The sequence below is a fragment of the Takifugu rubripes genome, chromosome 13, assembly GCF_901000725.2.
Source record: "Takifugu rubripes chromosome 13, fTakRub1.2, whole genome shotgun sequence".
In the NCBI taxonomy this organism is placed as follows: domain Eukaryota; kingdom Metazoa; phylum Chordata; class Actinopteri; order Tetraodontiformes; family Tetraodontidae; genus Takifugu; species Takifugu rubripes.
In genome coordinates, this window is record NC_042297.1 from 4,950,830 (window position 1) to 4,969,413 (window position 18,584).

Here is an 18,584-nt window from a genome sequence, read left to right on the forward strand (position 1 = left end):
TTCTTAGAACGATCCATAATTGCGCAACTGCAAAACTCCATCCAACAAACCCACGACATGTCGATACAGTTTGCTTCCTTATAAACACACTTTGGCGCGGCACATCCAAACGATATAATTCCTGTATCAGTCACGTGATTCTTTCTTAAAGCAATACACGCACCGATACGGGGTTTCACTCTTGAGCTCTCGGCACAGTGCTGACTAGTGATGGGAGTTTTGCTGTTGCGTGATTATGGATCGTTCTAAGAAGTTTTCCCGTGTGGAATAATTTTGATCTTGTGAAATCTTTTTCTCCTTTGAGCATTGTTTACTGTTATATACAATTTTTAACGGTGGCGCTTTATCAGTTTATCAAGTGAATGACCTGTGATACATACAATAGTCAGTTAAAAAGCCTTACAGTTGCTTTATTCATTTTATCTCATAATAACGAGATCCTGATCTCGAAATCATGAGATAGGGTGTCTATTTTTTAACAAGTGAATGCAATGCGCCACCTTAGTTTTTACTCTGTTCTAGTAAGAGGTTTGAATTGTTTGTAACGCTTTATGTTATTGTAGGTGAAGTGTCGGCTCTGCTCCACAGAGCTATCTTACATCAATAAGAGCACTTCATCAATGCTGAGGCATTATAGAGCTCGGCATGGCAATGAAGAATTGGCAGATACTCGTTACAGAACCAGAAAACATATCCACATCTGCATCAACTTGCACTTAAAACTCTCTGCTCACCATCGTCATCTGCACCGTGTGAAAGAGTATTTTCTAAGGCTGGGGAGCTGGTGTTTAAGAGGAGAAATCGCCTTGGAGCAAAGACACTCCAAAAACATTTGTTTCTCAATAAAAATTCATAAACTAATCACTTTTTTGTATTATTTCATATGATTTAACAGTTAAGTTAACAAAGAATGTGTGTACATAAGTAAAAAATTGTAACTCTGAATTGTAACTCAAATTTGCTATATTTTACATACCAACTCAGTTTAGCAAACAAGGAATTCCTTTACATGCAATCATTTTATAACTACTGCAGGGGTCATTAGTGGGTGACCAACACAGTATCAATACAGTGCTGACACAGTTTGTGTAGTGTGTCAATACACTCCTTGAGGTATCATCGTCCCATCACTAGTACAAGGTGAAGAGGATTGGTCCAAGTACAGAACCTTGAGGAACTCCATGGCTAACCCTACTGTATGAGGAGGGAACACCATGGACATGAGCAAACTGGTATCTATCAGATAAATATGATCTAAACCAGTCTAGTGCTGTCCCTTTAATCCCAATCACATGTTCCAGTCTATGTAACAGGATGCTGTGATCAACTGTATCAAAAGCAGCACTGAGGTCCAGCAGAACCAGCATAGAGACCAGTCCATGATCTGAAGCTATGAGAAGATCATTAGTAACTTTAAGAAGTGCCGTTTCTGTGCTGTGATGAGCTCTAAAGCCTGACTGAAACATCTCAAACAGGCTGTTCCTCTGCAGGTGCTGCAGTAACTGAGTCACCACCACCTTCTCAAGAACTTTAGAGATAAAAGGAAGGTTGGATATTGGCCTATAATTTGCTAATACATCAGGATGCAGTGATGTTTTTTTAAGCAACTGCTTAATCACTGCCACCTTGTAGGACCGGGGTACATAACTTGTCACTAAAGAACCATTGATCTGGTCACTGGATGATTGTCCAAATATAAAGGTGGATAGATGCGTGCACACTTTGCCCTGTAGGGGCAAGGGGGAGGTACTCTGCAAAGGAATTTTTGTCCACGCAGCTGCTGCTCACTGGAGCTTTTCTCTTTTTAAGGTCATATAAACTGTCAATTCGAGAGATGGTTGTGGGTTAAAATTCCAGGAGGTCATCAGTTTCTGAGATACTCGGCCCATGTGGCCCCACCAAACACATTCAAAGTCATTTGAATACCCTTTCTTCCCCATTTTGATGGTGGAGTAAACTTCAGCTTGTCAGGTTGTCGTGACCATGTCTACGTGCCTAAATGCAGCCATGTGATTGGCTGATTACTTATTTGTAGAGGTGAACCTCACATAGTGTTCCATTAGTGTGTGTGAGCCGAGTAGATGAATGCAACCCTAACCCAAGATACCAGGAACCACATCAGAGAGCCTGATGTGAGGTTCACATACTGTTCAGGTTGTGATGACATGCATGTTTTGAAAGGTTTAGAGAGATTAGAGCTTTTAGTTCTCCTTTACTAACACCATTTATACACATAGAAACTGTTTTTTTAATTAAAATATAACATTTAACATGACAGTATTTATCAGTCCAACATTTCAAGCTTGTGGGAATCACAGTCTCATCTCGTTTTCTCCCGCTTATCCGAATCCGGGTCACTGGGGCAGCAGCTTCAGGAGGGATGCCTAGACAGCCCTCTCCCCGGCCACTTCAATCAGTTCCTCTGGGGGGGACCCCCAGCAGCTCTCAAGCCAGGCGAGAGATGTAATCCGTCCACCTAGTTCTGGGCCGGCCACGAGGCCTCCTCCAGATGGGACATGTCCGGAACACCTCTAAAGGGAGGCGTCCGGAAGGCATCCTGGCCAGATGCCCGAGCCACCCCAGCTGACTCCTCTCGATGTGGAGAAGTGGCGATTATGGACAGCCGGTTATGGAAATTGGCTGTCGGAATTACAGTAAAAAAAAGAATTTAAAACTTTATCATATACATCTAAACAGCCACATTTTAAAGTTTGTATTCCCCATAAATCTAGGTTTGGTTTAATTTCTTGACGAATCTGGACATACACACATTTCTGGATAATGATTGTTACTCTCAATAACAAAGTTTTGTGCTTTTTGTACCAAATCAACAGTTTCAATGTAAAATGATCTGCACTGCAGAAATGACCAGGGCTGATATGAAAGGTGCTGATATGAAAGGTGGTAACAGTAGAATGAAGAACATTTACATTTTCCAATTACCGGTAACTAAAATGTGCTAGTTTTCCGAGTATTTTCCGAAAAAGGGGAAATGGTGGTTTTATGACACTTATGACCATATGTAAGAGAATAAGCAATTTTCTATTGGAGCTCATGCTGAATTTACCCCTGACACATCTTCTAAATCAACATTTACTGTCCAGTAACACAAAACTAAAAGGTAATCTGAGGTAGAAAAAGGGAGGAAGTGAATTTTCAGAATTTCACAATAAGGGAAAGTTTTTTAAAAAACATACATTTTAAAAGAGCAGAAAAATACAAAGGTGCAAAGTTTAGGGGAGTATCATCAGCTAGTCAGTTAATCTGCATCAATATATTGATCAACTGATCGAAACTAAAATGTATGCCCTTACTTTGAAATTCCCACAGTATGTTTATGTCCATTGTTTCATATATGGGAATTATAACATTAATAATCACATTATTACCATCATTATTATTATTATTCGCGATCTACATACACAATCACATTCATATTGTGGTGACTCAACCTGTGTTTATCTCAGATTAATGAAAACAATAAAATAGTGCAGCTGCAACATGGCAGGAAAAATTGTATAGTTTGTATGTTTGTTAAAATGGTTCAAATGAAAAAGGGTCAGTTATTCCTCTCAGTTTAGACCTTGTTTAACTCAACTGTAACGTTTAACATTTGTCCTCATGTTCCTCTAACAACATTTGATTATTTAAGTGGCATTTCAGAAAGACAGAAAATGATGGCATAGTGGCTGATGCTGACATCGCGGAAACCACAGTAATATACAGATACAGAAACACATCCTTCAATAAGTAAATGAGGAAAAGAGTGAGAGGAGGGGGATTTTTTGTGACATTAACAGAGACATTAACATTTTCGTGAGATTAACACGTCGACCTCCCATCCCCCACCTCACCTCACCTCACACACACCGATAAATTAAACCACACTAACACAAAAAGGAAGCAAAAACTGACATCTATATGCTGCTTTCAAAATAAATCTTTTTTAAGGAAGTGAAGCAGTTTTGAGGAATGTGTGTTTCAACACTATAAGCATTTCTTAATTTCTTGAGGCATTTGAAGAGGCAAACTGAGAGCAGTGGCTGGCGTGACAGTGCCTTCACAAACAGGTGGGTTCCCCGTCTAAAGACACCTCAGTCGTGCAAAATGAGTCAGAGGAGGTGGGAAAACGCTGTCCTAGTATAGAGCTGGAGGTCACAAACCTGGGGCCCATTTCTGAGGGGAGGTTTAGTGATTCAGTCAAACCTGAGATGAGGGAAACTGGTTTTTCGGTTTCACATATCCAGTTTAACAATGAGTCAGTTACTTTAGAAACTAGTTTCATCGAAACATGACTTTCCACTGCTCTTATTTAGAAGCCTGCACAGCTAAGACAGTCGCAGACATGGGTGTCCATTTCTCAAAGAGCCAGTTGATGTTGAGAAATATATAACATCTTTATGAAAAAGTATATAATTATTAATATATTGTAGGGGAGAAGTAGGAGAATCAAGAGTTTTCATCGGCTGTTGTTATTTGCATTCCATTGATGCATTGATGCATGCATCGATACATTTGCATTCCAAGGCTTTTTAGATCCTGCAGGGCTTCACTCAGGGTTGGTTGAACTAACTCTTAACACCTGTTACTCTTTCCAAAACATTTGACAGCTCAGAGTTGGACAGCATAAGGTTAAGATTTTGACTCCCAATTTGTTAAACATGCTATGTAAAACGGGCCGCAGGACCTGATCACGGGCTTGGCCCTGAACCATGCCTGTGGTTAGCATCTATTCTGGACCAGCAAACCAAAAAGCTGTCAGAAGAATCCAAAGCAGTGGGCTCCATGAGTGTCCAGCCCCTCGGTTCTTCAGCTTAATTTGGTACTGTTTAATCACTTTGATGTATCCTGCCTCTGTGGAGATGCAACTGTAGTTCCCCTCAAGCTGAGCAGCCATGCTGTTGATCAGGAAGACACAATGCTCGTCCCTGGAGTTGCACAACACCGTGCCTCCTGGGTGCTGCCATACATACTGGGCATGATGGGATCTCATTGGACACCGGAGGAAATGTTTACAGTTGGGACAGACTTCGACAACATCCCCATCCTCATCACCGCCTGTAACTGTTGGGGACAAAAGAGAGATGTTTACATTTAAGGCTGGTCCCCTTTTTGCTTATTTAACCAGCAGGATTTTCTAGTTCCTGTAGCTGCTCCTGACAGCATGTGAGAAATTACATCTGAGTTTCAAAAACTATTCCAACAGGGAGCTTTGGTGAAGGATTCTTGCCCATGACGCAGTTCTTGGCTCCCAGTATGACTTCTGAGCTCACACCCAGTAAAATCAGCCATAAACTAGCATCACCCTACATGAGCCTGACATGACCCTTCCTTCTATGCATGACTGTGTTTGTATTCTGGAAGAGATAAGAACAGGTTCATCTCGTTCATCCCATGCTAAATCTATTTGAGTTCCTCTTTGCAGTCACACCCCATATCATGTGATTACATGTGATCAAGTCATTGCACTCAGTTAAATATAAAAAGAGAACCCTCCAGCCTTCAGAAATGTGACCTTAGTGGGATGATGTGTCTCAAACTGTAGAAAAACCCTGAACCACTGAAACCAGCAGCCTGGCCTACTTACCCACCTGTCACAGTATATTTATTACATGTATTTTATTTGCCTGTCATATGCTGTTCTTCAGGGCATGTCTACACTTAAGTCATCTCACCTTTCTGTGGGCAGACGCTGTGGTTTCCGCCAGATACATCCTGAAGAGGCCCCCTGAGGACACAAATTTGTGAGTTATTCTTTTAGTGAAAAGGAATCAAGCTCCAACAGTTTGGCACGATCATCAGCTTCTTCACTTGGATGAAGAAATTAATTTTGTGATTCATTTCTTTCAATTACTCAGAGGCGAGGAGAAAGAGTTCCAGTTCCATCATCAAATATCATAAAATGAAGATTGCAGTGTCAATGACTAAATTATTCCTCACAACTCTCCCCTGTTCCACCTGTGTGGGGGGACTGTGAATCAGAATTGTTTTTTTTAAAGGCAAGAGGTTTGTTTGCAGATGTCAGCTCGTGTCTAACGGAGGTGGGGGGTATCAGTGAAATGGAAGTGTTACCTTTGTGGTTGAGGTGTGGAAATGTGGGTTTATGTTTGCCCTAAAGCATCATATGACAGCACCTTTATGAAAGCAGTCATAAAGGGCAGATTGCCTGTGTCTGTGTTTCATAGCTTTGCTTAATAAACATCAGTTGAGTTCATGTCAGTGAATGTTTGGACATCGTTCTGACTTTTTTTGGACATCTGTCATTCTCCTTTTGAGCAAAGTGGAAGCTGTAGTTGTGGCCTTAGTGCTCAAGGAATCAAGCTCTTTATTCAGCTGAAACCTTTGTTTCACATCTCATATAGTGATGAAATCAGAAGCTTGTCTCATCTTCTTGACCACTTTATCCCTTTCAGGGTCACGGGGAAGGTACACAATGGACGTAGGAAGGATCCACCCCTGGATGAGTTGCAAGCACTTGCTGACCACTGCTGCACCTAAATCTGGGGGCGATTAGCAGGATTTTGTTGCAACACTTCATGTGTTGGCTCATTCATTTCGAAACTCTAACCTTTGTCACAGGCACACCTGATGACGGGAATACAATTGATACTTATTCATCATCGAAAGAGGCATGTTGCTAAAGCCTGGAACAACTAAAGCCTCTACATGAAATAAAGAGAGATGGTATTACTCTGGGGTGCAATGAGTGCCATTCCAGCCACAGTAGGGGTCTCTGGCCAAGATGCAGTCCTCACATTTGTCTCCATAGTGGGAACAGCTTGCTATATCCAATTGGACCAATTCATTTCTTGTGTTCACGTACAGCTTCCTCTGAAATAAAAGACAGTGGGTTGAATAAAACATGTAGCTGTACTTGATGAACAGTGGTTTGTCAACTCACAGAGGAAGGGTGGAGCAAGATGCTGATAACGTAGGCACGTTGAGTAATTTGGTTGTACTCAGCAATAACAAAGCCCTGACTGTTGTGTAGTACTTTGTGAACTCCTCCACTATCTGTGAGAGACAATGGCAAATCTGTTACAAAATATGAGGGAAATTTACCACATGCAAAGCCTGCATGTGCAGCTTGGTGTGTTCACACTGTTATCATTTGTCTCGGGAGCCAAGTTATGTGGGGTGTGTTCGTCCACGTGTATTTTATGTAACTTAAATAACGCAGGAATTCTTAGTTTTAGCCGTCTCAGCACTTAGTGTTTAAAGCCACATTTACAAGACAATACTTTCACCAGAAGTGGAAAGTGCTCTAAGTTCATACAAAGACGGTGTGATAATGATGCACATTCACAGGGATCCATAATAACGACTAAAAAAGAGATAGTGTGCATGCCAGGCCAGTAGTTGGCAGTGTAACAAATTGACTCAGTCCTTGGTGAATATAACAAATGCACTGGTCAGAGTATTGATGCAACAAATCCACAGCCACAATAAGGCTCTCAAAATTCTTCACTCTGGAGTACAGTTTCAAAACCTTTCAAACTTGAGCACTCCGGGCACTTCCTGTTGTAATCAAAAGGCACAAACGCAACAAAATCTGACACTATTCTTTGCTCTTCTTCAGCTAGAATACTTACTTAAGGACAGGAAAAGGACTGGGAAGTGGCCATTACTGTTTTGGGAAGAGTCCACAGAGATGTGAGTGTAGATGTGGTGTTTGAAGATGAGTGGAATCGAGTTTTTCACAGGATGCACCAGCTGTAGCATCTCCGAACCCTTTTCAATGCTCCTCAGGTCTTCATAGGACAGTTGCTTGCTGTCTGAGGCGCACTGAACACAATATTGGGGGAAATGTCTGACAAACAAAGCCAGTGATAAGAACTGAACACAGTTTAATCAGAAACACATTTAATGACCACCCAGATCATTGTCATTAGTAGCATTGGTCCACAAGGGCTATATTTTCAAGCTCTGTCCTCAGTGAGTTTCGAACTGCAGAAGCCTTCTGGAGAGTAGGCGAAATGTCAAGTCCAGCCGACAAGTCCAGATGATGCAGAGATCTTACTCTTACATCTAGGTCATAGTTAGATGATTGAGAATCTACACAGACAACACATTTAATAGCTCGCTCTCTCTGTCTGTCCGTCTGTCCGTCTGTCAGTCAGTCAGTCATTGTGCACTGACCTGCTGACAAATTCAGTTACTGTTTAACTCATGTTTTTACAGGTGTGTTGATCCAGGTGACACCGATCATGCTCCAGGTTTCTCCCTACTAAAGACAGTGCTTTCTGTCACTGTTGCTTGTTTGGGGGTCTAACCCTAACCCTAGACTGGAGAACATTCTGATTGTAAACAATGCTGCTTAAATTAAGTTGAAGAAAATATATCAAATTTAGACACCCAGCGAGGTTAAAATCAAGGAGAGGACATTACGTTGCGAAGGGCAAAGCTAAAAGTAAATATACAATCTGATAGTTTGGATGCTGTCACAATTCATGCTGGGATGAATTTGAATAATCGAACAGACTTTATGGTATCTTATTTTGTGTCTGTAACTATGCTGCATGTTGTGGTGACACATACCTCTCTGGACCGGCTGATTTTACTGTCTTTAAATGGTGAGGTTCTGAAGACACGTTCAATATCTTCTATGGTATAGATGCATACAGCACTCATGTTCCTGAGGAGGGACGTGTAAGGATCAGTAACCTGATGTCAATAAAGTTTCCATACGTTGTTACCAAAACAAAACAACATTTGTGCAGAGAACGAAATGAGGAAAGAGAACCAGAACAACCGAGAAGAGGAGAGGAACAGGAAGAGACACATGCAGTGTTAAACCCACTCACCTGACCTCTAAAAATAAAAAAGTTCTTTAAACAGGAAGTTGAAACAATGTTCAATCATGAGACCTTTTGAGTAGATTACCAGTCTATATATATATATATATATATATATATATATATATATATATTAAGGACAGGGGAAAAAAAAAAAATATATATATATATATATATGGTTGATGAACCTTAATCCCTTAATCCCGTTTTTTTAATCCCATTTTAAGAGTGTCTCATAGAGAAGACTGTTTAAAGATAGATTACCTATATATATATATATATATATATATATATATATATATTTATTTTTTTTAAAGGTAATCTATCTTTAAACAGTCTTCTCTATGAGACACTCTTAAAACGGGATTAAAAAACGGGATTAAGGTTCATCAACCATGTTGGTCTCATAGATTTGAGTCAGTCTCTTCAAATCTATGTAGTCACACGACCAGTGTCCTGTCTCTGAGCCATCAGTCACTTGGGTCACTCTCTGACCGCCTGACAATTGCACCATCGTGGTATAACTTGACTCATGTTTAGTCATAGCTATAAAAGGCTAATCAGGTCTACATTTAGCCTTCTGCTGAAAATGTATCTATTTACAGAGGGACATGCTTGTCAAAGCGAACATTTTACTTTATCATAAGTGCCTCCTACCATTCATTTCTGAATAGAGCGTAAACTGTGGTATCTTGCCACCGTTGGCCATACACTGTAGCCACATCTACCAGTTGAGAGAAGTGCCTGCTGGCAGAATCTCCACAGAAGAGCTGGGCGTTCATCTGAGATGTCCAGGTGAACTGGAGAATTTGCTTGGAGCCACCAGTATCTGCCTAGAAACAACACACAACCCAAGGATCCACATGAAACTCACAAGCCTCCTGTGCATAACGTAAAAACAAACAAGAGTGGGCAGAAATATAATAACACTATTGCAAAAGCTTTATTTATTATTTCATTTATGTAGCTCTTACCAGGCAAACCTGAGAGACAAATGGAATCCATATGTCACTTTGGTGTCTGTTTTTTTCATTATAGAAGGCAAAAATTTTATCCTGTGAGGGCTGATTTTCCCGTCTGCTGACAACCAGCTCAACATAATACTGCTCTGAAGACACACAAACACAAAGCACTTGTGTCCACATCCTCAGCAAATATTTAATTGGATAAATTATGCATTCTTTTAGGGTGTGGCAGTACCTTTGTACTTGTTTGGTGGGGAAACTCTGTTTTTCCCAAATTTGTAGATGCCAACCTTCTCATAAGCTCCAGAGTAGGTAACATAGAGGTCTGCAGTTACATTTTTTTCTGTGGAGACAGAATAATCATAATCAGGGTTAGGATGACCAGCAGAGCATATTTCACATCCTCTGACAGGTGCAGTTTAGAAACAGAAAAAAAATCCCTTTTGCAACAATATTTTAACAGAATGGTAGCGGGTAGTTAACTCCAGATGACCACATGACGGGACAGTAAATAAACAAATGACGAGGCAGGTTAGTGTGCAGTCAACGCCTTAAAATGATCCAATCTGCAGCAACATTCCAGAAGTTAATAGCATCCATGATAATGCTAATCTGAACTAAACAATGCCAACCTTTGTGTGTGTTTGTGACATTGCAATTCTCTTGACAGTGGCTCTCTCATATTTGACTGCTTCCTCATCTAAATCTTATAACATAAGTTAACTACAGGACTACAGATTGCCAGATTCCTGCATTCTTATGTTGAGGCATTGAGGGTCTTTTTGAAAAGCAATTTATTCAAAACTCACCTACAACAAGAGATGGTTCACCTGGTTGTAGGACAAATCTCCTGATACTTGCTATGATGCTGCTCATTTTATGAGAGGGAGGGCACATGCATGTCAGATTTGATGAGCCCTGTGAAGAAGTTAAATCATGGTCGCACTAATGTTGATCCGCCTGACGCAAAGACGATGTTGGACATCGAATTAAAAAGGCAGAAATAGGGTTGACTTGGGGTGTCAGCATCAACCCAGAACAAATTTACTCCACCTCAGAAGGTTGGGTGATGCAGCATGCAGTTTCTGAGGCAACGGTCGCACAAACAAAGATGTGCTTCTCCTCTGTCTGGTGGGCCAGTGTGATGTTAAAGCCCTGAATCACAGAATAAGACATCTGAGTCCATCAAGCAGCCCACCATCGCCCCCTGAAGTCAGATGCTTTGGAACTGAGAGCTTACACTGGTCTGAATTTTAACATCAGAGCATTTCCCCCACGACAACAGGCTGTCGACCTTCTGCAAAGAGAAAACATTCAGACTGACAGCTGAAGGAGCTGAAGCCACAGAAACTTCTCCTACCTGCGGAAGACCTTGAAAGTTGACTGAAATCATCTTATCCTGTGCAGCCAATAAACCAGAGTCCGGCTGGTCTCCAAAAACACCTCGTATTTGTACGTGAGATAGAGAGATTCTTTTCACTGCAGCCTCTACAAGCAGTATAAATAGTGTGTGAAACACAGTTCTTCACACATTCTGCAGCTCATAAATATGACATCATGCAAATAAATAAAACAACAAACAATAACACCTTTTGAATGCAGTAAGTTCACATGTATTCTAAATAAAAACATGAATTCATCATGTATGATGCACCTTCTCTGCAGAAACAGATGCTAACTGCATCACAGCAGCACAAAGATGTTTTAAGGACTTGAATAAGATCATTTATGTTCCTTTCGAACAATGTTCAGGAGGAAATGTCAGCTGTTGTTTATGATAAAATATTGGACAATTATTGTCTCGGGTGACCATATGCTTAAGATCTGTCATTCAGGTTGAGGTTCCTGGTAAATAAGGATCTTTTGATTTGCAATTACAGTATTTACAGTATTTAAGTCATACTTATCAGTGTCTGTGAAACTATTATCAGCTTCATAATTTTGTTTTGATACCTGCGTACTTTTACAAATCTGTATTTATTCTGACTTTACATACGCTGAGTAAAACATCCTCCACTTTACATCAGGTTGAGCTGCTTAAGTTGAAAATAATACGGTCAAAGATTTGAAATGATTCGGCTGCTCAGAAACTCTTCCTTACCTTCATCTGTGAATTTCCACCGAGGTGACAGTGTGTTGTTGGCATCTGTTAAATTGATGATGATAGCAAAAGCTACAGCTGTTCCAAGCACAGACATCCTAATGTGAAGGTTAACAAGGTCACCGGGAGATCGGGTCTTTATCTGTCCATTAAAACTGGAGTTTAACTGCCTGGTACAGGCAGAACAAATACATCTATTTGAACTCAACACACTTCTAAAAAAGTGTGTTGAGTGTGTGCCTAAAAAAGAGGGTGCTCAAGCCAGCACCCTTAAAAATCCAAGCAAAAGTCAAAAAATGTCTGAAAAACTGTCTAAAAATTAGAGCTCATGTAGCCTCTTCAAAGCTAAAAAGTACTTTGAACGGCTGCTCTCGATCTGTCTCTCTGTCTCACTCGCAACCACACCCGCTTGTCTTTATAGGTTCCTCCCACTCTAGTGGATCCAAGTAGTATGTAGTCATGCTTTTGCTTTTGCTTTATTTTTATATTTATCTTTTTATTGCCTTATATTGTATTTATAGTCTCTGTCATTTGCATTTTGTTATGTTGTATTGAACATAAAAGTCCTGCAAAAAGTTCTCCATACAGAAACATCAAAAGTCTTTTGTTATTACTTAGTTAAGATTTTGTTTCTATGTCCCAGTATGAGTTAAACTGCAGAATTTGCAATAAAAGAAAATAGAGCTTGGCGTATGTACAGGCACAGGATTAACTGCCAAAATCAAATTAACATCCACCTCTGCAAACTGCATACTGTGTGCACAAGAGGAAAATATCAGATAGAGATCAAAGAGTCAACTGTGTGTTCATAAAGAAAATGCATGCGGCTGTTAATTAAACTTATGATCTTACAACTATTTGATATGAAGTAATACAAAGTAATATGTTAATATGTTAATTAAACTTATGATCTTACAACTATTTGATATGAAGTAATACAAAGTAATACAAAGATTCTTTCTTTTCTGCTAATATTTGGAGCTAAATAACTTCTGACTCATCAAAAGGCCACAGAGATTCCATTTATTATGAGTACATTTAGGTCAAAAGAGGGACAATGTCCCCTGCATTAGTCTGACTTTGAATCGGAGTGTCAGTGACAGGACATAGGGATAATGTAGATCTTTGAACATTTACCATCATCACATGAAGTTGTGTGTTCAAGCCATTTTTTTTTTGTCTCTTACATATTGTATTCTCTCGTCACCCCGGGTAGTGCCCTTATTTAACTGTTGGCAGGTAAATTGGGCAGTTCGAACCAGCACATAATTAAGTGAAAGTAAGCTATGCAGATGACAAATAAATCATTCAAATGACATGTTTGTTTCTATCATCAAGGTAAATAATATCTACCAATTCTATATGCTGCACTCTGCAACACTGCAAGTTGTTTTGACTAGTCAGCTCCAAATGTAGAGGTTAAACATCCATCCACATTTTTAGACTTAAAAACTTTGTCTTTGAAAGATCTGATTGTCACTGTTCTGTAGTTCCAGTTATTATCAAATCAAATCAATCTTTATTTATATAACGTCTTATACAATCAAAATTGTTTCAAGGCGCTTTCCAGAATCCCAGGGCCTGACCCCAGACAAGCAACAGTGGCAAGGAAAAACTCCCCCTTAACAGGAAGAAACCTTGAGAAACCAGGCTCATGTAGGGGGACCCTCCTGCTGATGGCCGGCTGGATAAAGAGAGAGGAGAGGGAGAGGGAGAGGGAAGGGAGAGGAGAGAAGGAGAGGGGGGGGGAGGGGGAGAAGAGAGGAGGGGAGGGGAGAGGAGAGGACAGGTAGAGGATAGAATGGAGAGGAGAGGAGAGGAGAGGAGAGGAGAGGAGAGGAGAGGCACAGAGCACAGAAACACATCAAGCATTATCAAGCAATCATTCAATAAATCTTTATTTATATAGCATCAAAATTGTTTCTAGGCGCTTTACAGAAACCCAGGGCCTGACAAGCCCAACAAGCAACAGTGACAGGGAAAAACTCCCCTTTAAGAGGAAGAAACCTTGAGCAGGACCAGGCTCATATAGCTGCCTGTAGAGCTCCGCGTCGAAGGACTGCACGTGCAGACAGTTGACGTTCAGCACAGGATCGGCGACGACACTGATCTCTTCCAGCTTCTGCATGTACAGAGGCTCATTCAGGTCCAGGCTGGCATTCTCGTCTTCGCTGGAGGTCGGATCGATGAACCTCTGCAGGAATCTCTGAAACTTCTCCTTAGGTCTCGACATTGACGTCGGCCCCCCAGATCACCAGTCGCTGTCCTGCATTGGACTCGCTGGCAACAGCGCCATCAGCGTTTGGCGGTAGTGATGGGACGATGATACCTCAAGGAGTGTATTGACACACTACACAAACTGTGTCAGCACTGTATTGATACTGTGTTGGTCACCCGATAGTGACCCCTGCAGTAGTTATAAAATGGTTGCAGGTAAAGGAATTCCTTGTTTGCTAAACTGAGTTGGTATGTAAAATATAGCAAATTTGAGTTACAATTCAGAGTTACAATTTTTTACTTATGTACACACATTTTTTGTTAACTGCTAAATCATATGAAATAATACAAAAAAGTGATTAGTTTATGAATTTTTATTGAGAAACAAAAGTTTTTGGAGTGTCTTTGCTCCAAAGCGATTTCTCCTCTTAAACACCAGCTCCCCAGCCTTAGAAAATACTCTTTCACACGGTGCAGATGACGATGGTGAGCAGAGAGTTTTAAGTGCAAGTTGATGCAGATGTGGATATGTTTTCTGGTTCTGTCACGAGTATCTGCCAATTCTTCATTGCCATGCCGAGCTCTATAATGCCTCAGCATTGATGAAGTGCTCTTATTGATGTAAGATAGCTCTGTGTGGCAGAGCCGACACTTCACCTACAATAACATAAAAAGTTACAAACAATTCAAACCTCTTACCAGAACAGAGTAAAAACTAAGGTGGCGCATTGCATTCACTTGTTAAAAAAATAGACACCCTATAAAATGAATAAAGCAACTGTAAGGCTTTTTAACTGACTATCATATGTATCACAGGTCATTCACTTGATAAAGTGAGTGCAATGCGCCACCGTTAAAAATTGTATATAACAGTAAACAATGCTCAAAGGAGAAAAAGATTTCCCTTGTTTGGAGTCACAAGATCAAAATTATTCCACACTGGGGAAAACTTCTTAGAACGATCCATAATCACGCAACTGCAAAACTCCATCCAACAAACCCACGACATGTCGATACAGTTTGTTTCCTTATAAACACACTTTGACGCGGCACATCCAAACGATACAATTCCTGTATCGGTCACGTGATTCTTTCTTAAAGCAATACACGCACCGATACGGGGTTTCACTCTTGAGCTCTCGGCACAGTGTTGACGCACCAGTGTCGCTCGTCCCATCACTACTTGGCGGTTCCGAATGGAGATCAACTTGCGGCGCCTTCCGGACTGACCCCAGATCGGGACGCTGCCTGGCCGGGGACACCGCTGCGAGGGGTCCCTTCCACCCTCGAGCTCAGGGTCCCATACATAAGAGGCGAGCTCATGTCCACTTCATTAGGATTTCCTAAATAACTTGGACGTGGGCTGGAGAACAGGGACGTGTACTGAGGAGCTGCTGGGCTGAGCAGGTTGGTGGTTGGGGAGACGGGCATCGGCATCAGGTCCCCGGCGGAGGAGTCCTGGCCTCTCCTCCTCTGCGATGGGGGAGATGTGGGCCCCTCACTGTTGGGGGTGCTGGGATTTGTGTTCCGTCCACGTTTGCACCTGGGAGTTGATGCTGGGGAAGACATTGTTGTTGGGGTCTCTGCTTCTCTCTACACCGGAACACTGCAGATGTGGCGCGAAACTGCGGGGGACCATCCTGCTGATGACTGGCTGGGTAGAGAGAGAGAAGAAGGGGGAGGACAGGTAGAGGAGAGAATAGGCAGAGATCATAGAAATACATTAATAATACAAGCTGCTGGTATAAGAGTAGAGTGTGTCAGCAGGGTCAGAGGTCAGCAGGTCAGCATACAGCTATAAAGGCAGCAATACCTGTAGATGGATACAGAGGGGGATGGAGAAGCAGAGAAACTACACAAGAAATAACATCATGCATGATCTACTGGGAGAGGAGAGGAGAGGAAGTCATGACCCAGCAGGGTGACAGAGGTCTTTCAGGTGATCATATTCTCTCCTCTACCTGTCCTCTCTCTACCCAGCCAGCCATCAGCAGGAGGGTCCCCCTACATGAGCCTGGTCCTGCTCAAGGAGTCAGTGCTGTGTGGATGTTCTTGTATGACCAGGGTGACGTTTTGTCTCCTCCCCATCATTACTGCCTCATTTCTGCTGGTAAGTCTTCCATGCTGAAGGTCTTCTGCCCCTTCAGCTGATTTGTTCGTCAAATCCGGATTATATGAAGTGCATCATTGGAAAATTTAGATGAATTGTTTAATAAAAGGTTACATTTATGTTTCTCAATGAAACCACATCATTTTTATAACATACCTATGTGTCTTTTCTGTTAAAATACAGAAGGAAGTCAACTCTTCAGGTGAAATTCCCGGGATGGCATTCTTGGAAATTTTCGACTACAACCTGGCTTAACCGGGTTGAGCAGGAGGCATGAGGTGAATGGGGTGATTTGATTGATTTGATTTGATTTGATGGGGTGAAAGTGGGAGTGGGCTCCATACTCAGTGTGGAGGAGGTGGCTCTTGCCGTGGGCCAGGAAATCGACCACAGCTCGGTGAAATCCGCCGCTCGCATGAACAGGGCGGTGGTGCTGTTCCTGGAGAAGGTGGGACAGGCAAACAGGTTGGTGGAGACGGGGATCACCGTGGGGGGGCAGTTTGTTCAGGTGACTCCGCGGACGCAGACGGTGGCGAGGATTACACATGGGACATGGGAAATTGGTGTCCCCCATTAGGAAATTTTTGTCTGGGTGTAGGTTGTTGAGACACATGGTGTCTCACTGTAGACAGGTCCACATTATCTGAAACAACAGGGCAGAGGAGTACAATTATCGTTTTGTCGTCCGCGTGGACGACTTTGATTACGTTCTTTTTGCAACCTCCTCTGCCCTTAAATGTTTCAACTGTGGCGAAGAGGGACATATGGCCAGGGCTTGTCCGAGCCGCCGAGTCCTGGATGCTGCGCCCGACCCCACGGCACCCCCGGCCCATTCCCGGCGGCAAGGCGTTGGTAGTGCAGTGCGGAGGGGGCCCCCGCTGTTTCGGACGGGGTGCAAATGGAGTCGAAGGCGGAGGGAAAAGGGAGTGAGTGTGTGCGTGTGACTGAGGTGAGTGGAGAGAGGGAGAATATGGAGGTGGTGGCGGAGGTGACTGGCGAGAGTGGCAAGGCGGGGGAGGTAAGGGATTTAACTGGGGTGGAAATTGAAGTGGTGTGCGGGTTGGGTGAACTGGAGAAGACTGGTGATGGAATGAGTGAAATAAGTGAATTGGGTGAGGCAGGAGACACGAGAGACATGGGTCAAACAGGTGAACAGGGTGTAACGGTAGGTGAAGTGGGGTAGGGGACAGGTGAGCGTGGGGTGCCAGGGATGGTGGCTGGCGAGCTGGGTGAGGGAGGAATGAGCACAGGTGAGGTGGGTGTGAGCACAGGTAAGCTGGGCGAGGGAGGTGCAGATACAAGTGAGGGCAGTGGGGGGTTGTCTGAATGGAGGCCTACTCCTGCAAAGCAGCGCAGAAAACAAAAAAACGTCACCAAGGACAGTGGAGACAAAGAAGCCGGGCGGCTGGAGGATGCAGCCGCTGCCACAGACAGTGACCAGGAGTACAAGTCTGATGGCAGTGAACTGTCAAACACGGTGGTAGACAGTGAGAGGGATGATTTGTACCCATAAGTATGATTAAGAGTTTCCTCACACAGACTAAAGGCATGAGGGGCCCTGACTTGGGGATATACTTCCCCGACAAGCTCCTGTTCATCCAATCGGCCAGCCACTGGATAAAACACAGAGCTGCATCGGACCTGATCGATCCGGAGATCTTTCAGTTGAGGAAGCTACTGGCCCTGATGGCATCAACTCCAGACTACTCAAGGACTGTGCAGATCAGCTCTGTGGAGTACTCCTGCACATCTTCAACCTGAGCTTCAGTCTGGAGAGAGTTCAACTACTGTGGAAAACATCATGTGTGGTTTCTCCAGTGCCTTCAACACAATCCAGCCATCATTGCTGAGAGGGAAGATGGAGGGAGCCGGAGTCGACTGTCACCTGGCTGCCTGGACCACCGACTACCTCACCAACAGACTACAGTACGTGAGGCTCCGCGACTGTGAGTCCGACGTGGTAGCCTGCAGCACGGGGGCCCGCAGGGTACAGTTCTCTCTCCCTTCCTCTTCACTCTCTACACATCGGACTTCAGCCACAACTCGGACAGCTGCCACCTCCAGAGGTTCTCCGACGATACAGCCATCGTTAGACGTGTGTCTGAGGGGAACGAACTGGAATACAGGGAGGTCATCACCAACTTTGTCGCCTGGTGTGAACTGAACCATCTGCGCATCAATGCCAGCAAGACAAAGGAGGTGGTGATCGACTTCAGTAGGAAGGCTTCTCACATTGCACCCATGAACATCCAGGGTTTGGACATTGAGATCGTAGAGGAGTACAAATACCTGGGTGTTCATCTCAACAATAAACTGGACTGGACTCATAACACAGATGCCCTGTACAAGAAGGGCCAAAGTCGTCTTTGTCTGTTGAGGAGACTGAGGTCCTTTGG

The 18,584-nt window shown here is 42.8% G+C and overlaps 1 protein-coding gene across 1 annotated transcript; it reads right to left on the reverse strand.

Moving 5' to 3' along the window:
- Positions 1-2,224: 2,224 nt before the first annotated feature.
- Positions 2,225-12,250, reverse strand: LOC105417227 (semaphorin-7A). The gene is made up of 14 exons (XM_011609563.2): positions 11,862-12,250; positions 11,121-11,248; positions 11,001-11,057; positions 10,814-10,915; positions 10,570-10,678; positions 9,996-10,103; positions 9,770-9,903; positions 9,453-9,628; positions 8,539-8,635; positions 7,593-7,785; positions 6,902-7,014; positions 6,692-6,831; positions 5,676-5,728; positions 2,225-5,064 (listed from the first exon to the last, which is right to left on the reverse strand). Exons 1-14 carry the CDS (start codon positions 11,956-11,958, stop codon positions 4,730-4,732), a joined length of 1,842 nt encoding a protein of 613 aa, XP_011607865.2. The 5' UTR covers positions 11,959-12,250; the 3' UTR covers positions 2,225-4,729.
- Between the last annotated feature and the right edge of the window lie 6,334 nt (positions 12,251-18,584).

Coding starts and splice junctions, on each gene's coding strand:
- LOC105417227 (XM_011609563.2), bottom strand. CDS start 11,958: ATGTCTGTGCTTGGAACAGCTGTAGCTTTTGCTATCATCATCAATTTA. Junction 10,104..10,569: donor TGAACCATCTCTTGTTGTAG/GTGAGTTTTGAA, acceptor CTGTCTCCACAG/AAAAAAATGTAACTGCAGAC. Junction 5,065..5,675: donor CAGCGTCTGCCCACAGAAAG/GTGAGATGACTT, acceptor TGTCCCCAACAG/TTACAGGCGGTGATGAGGAT.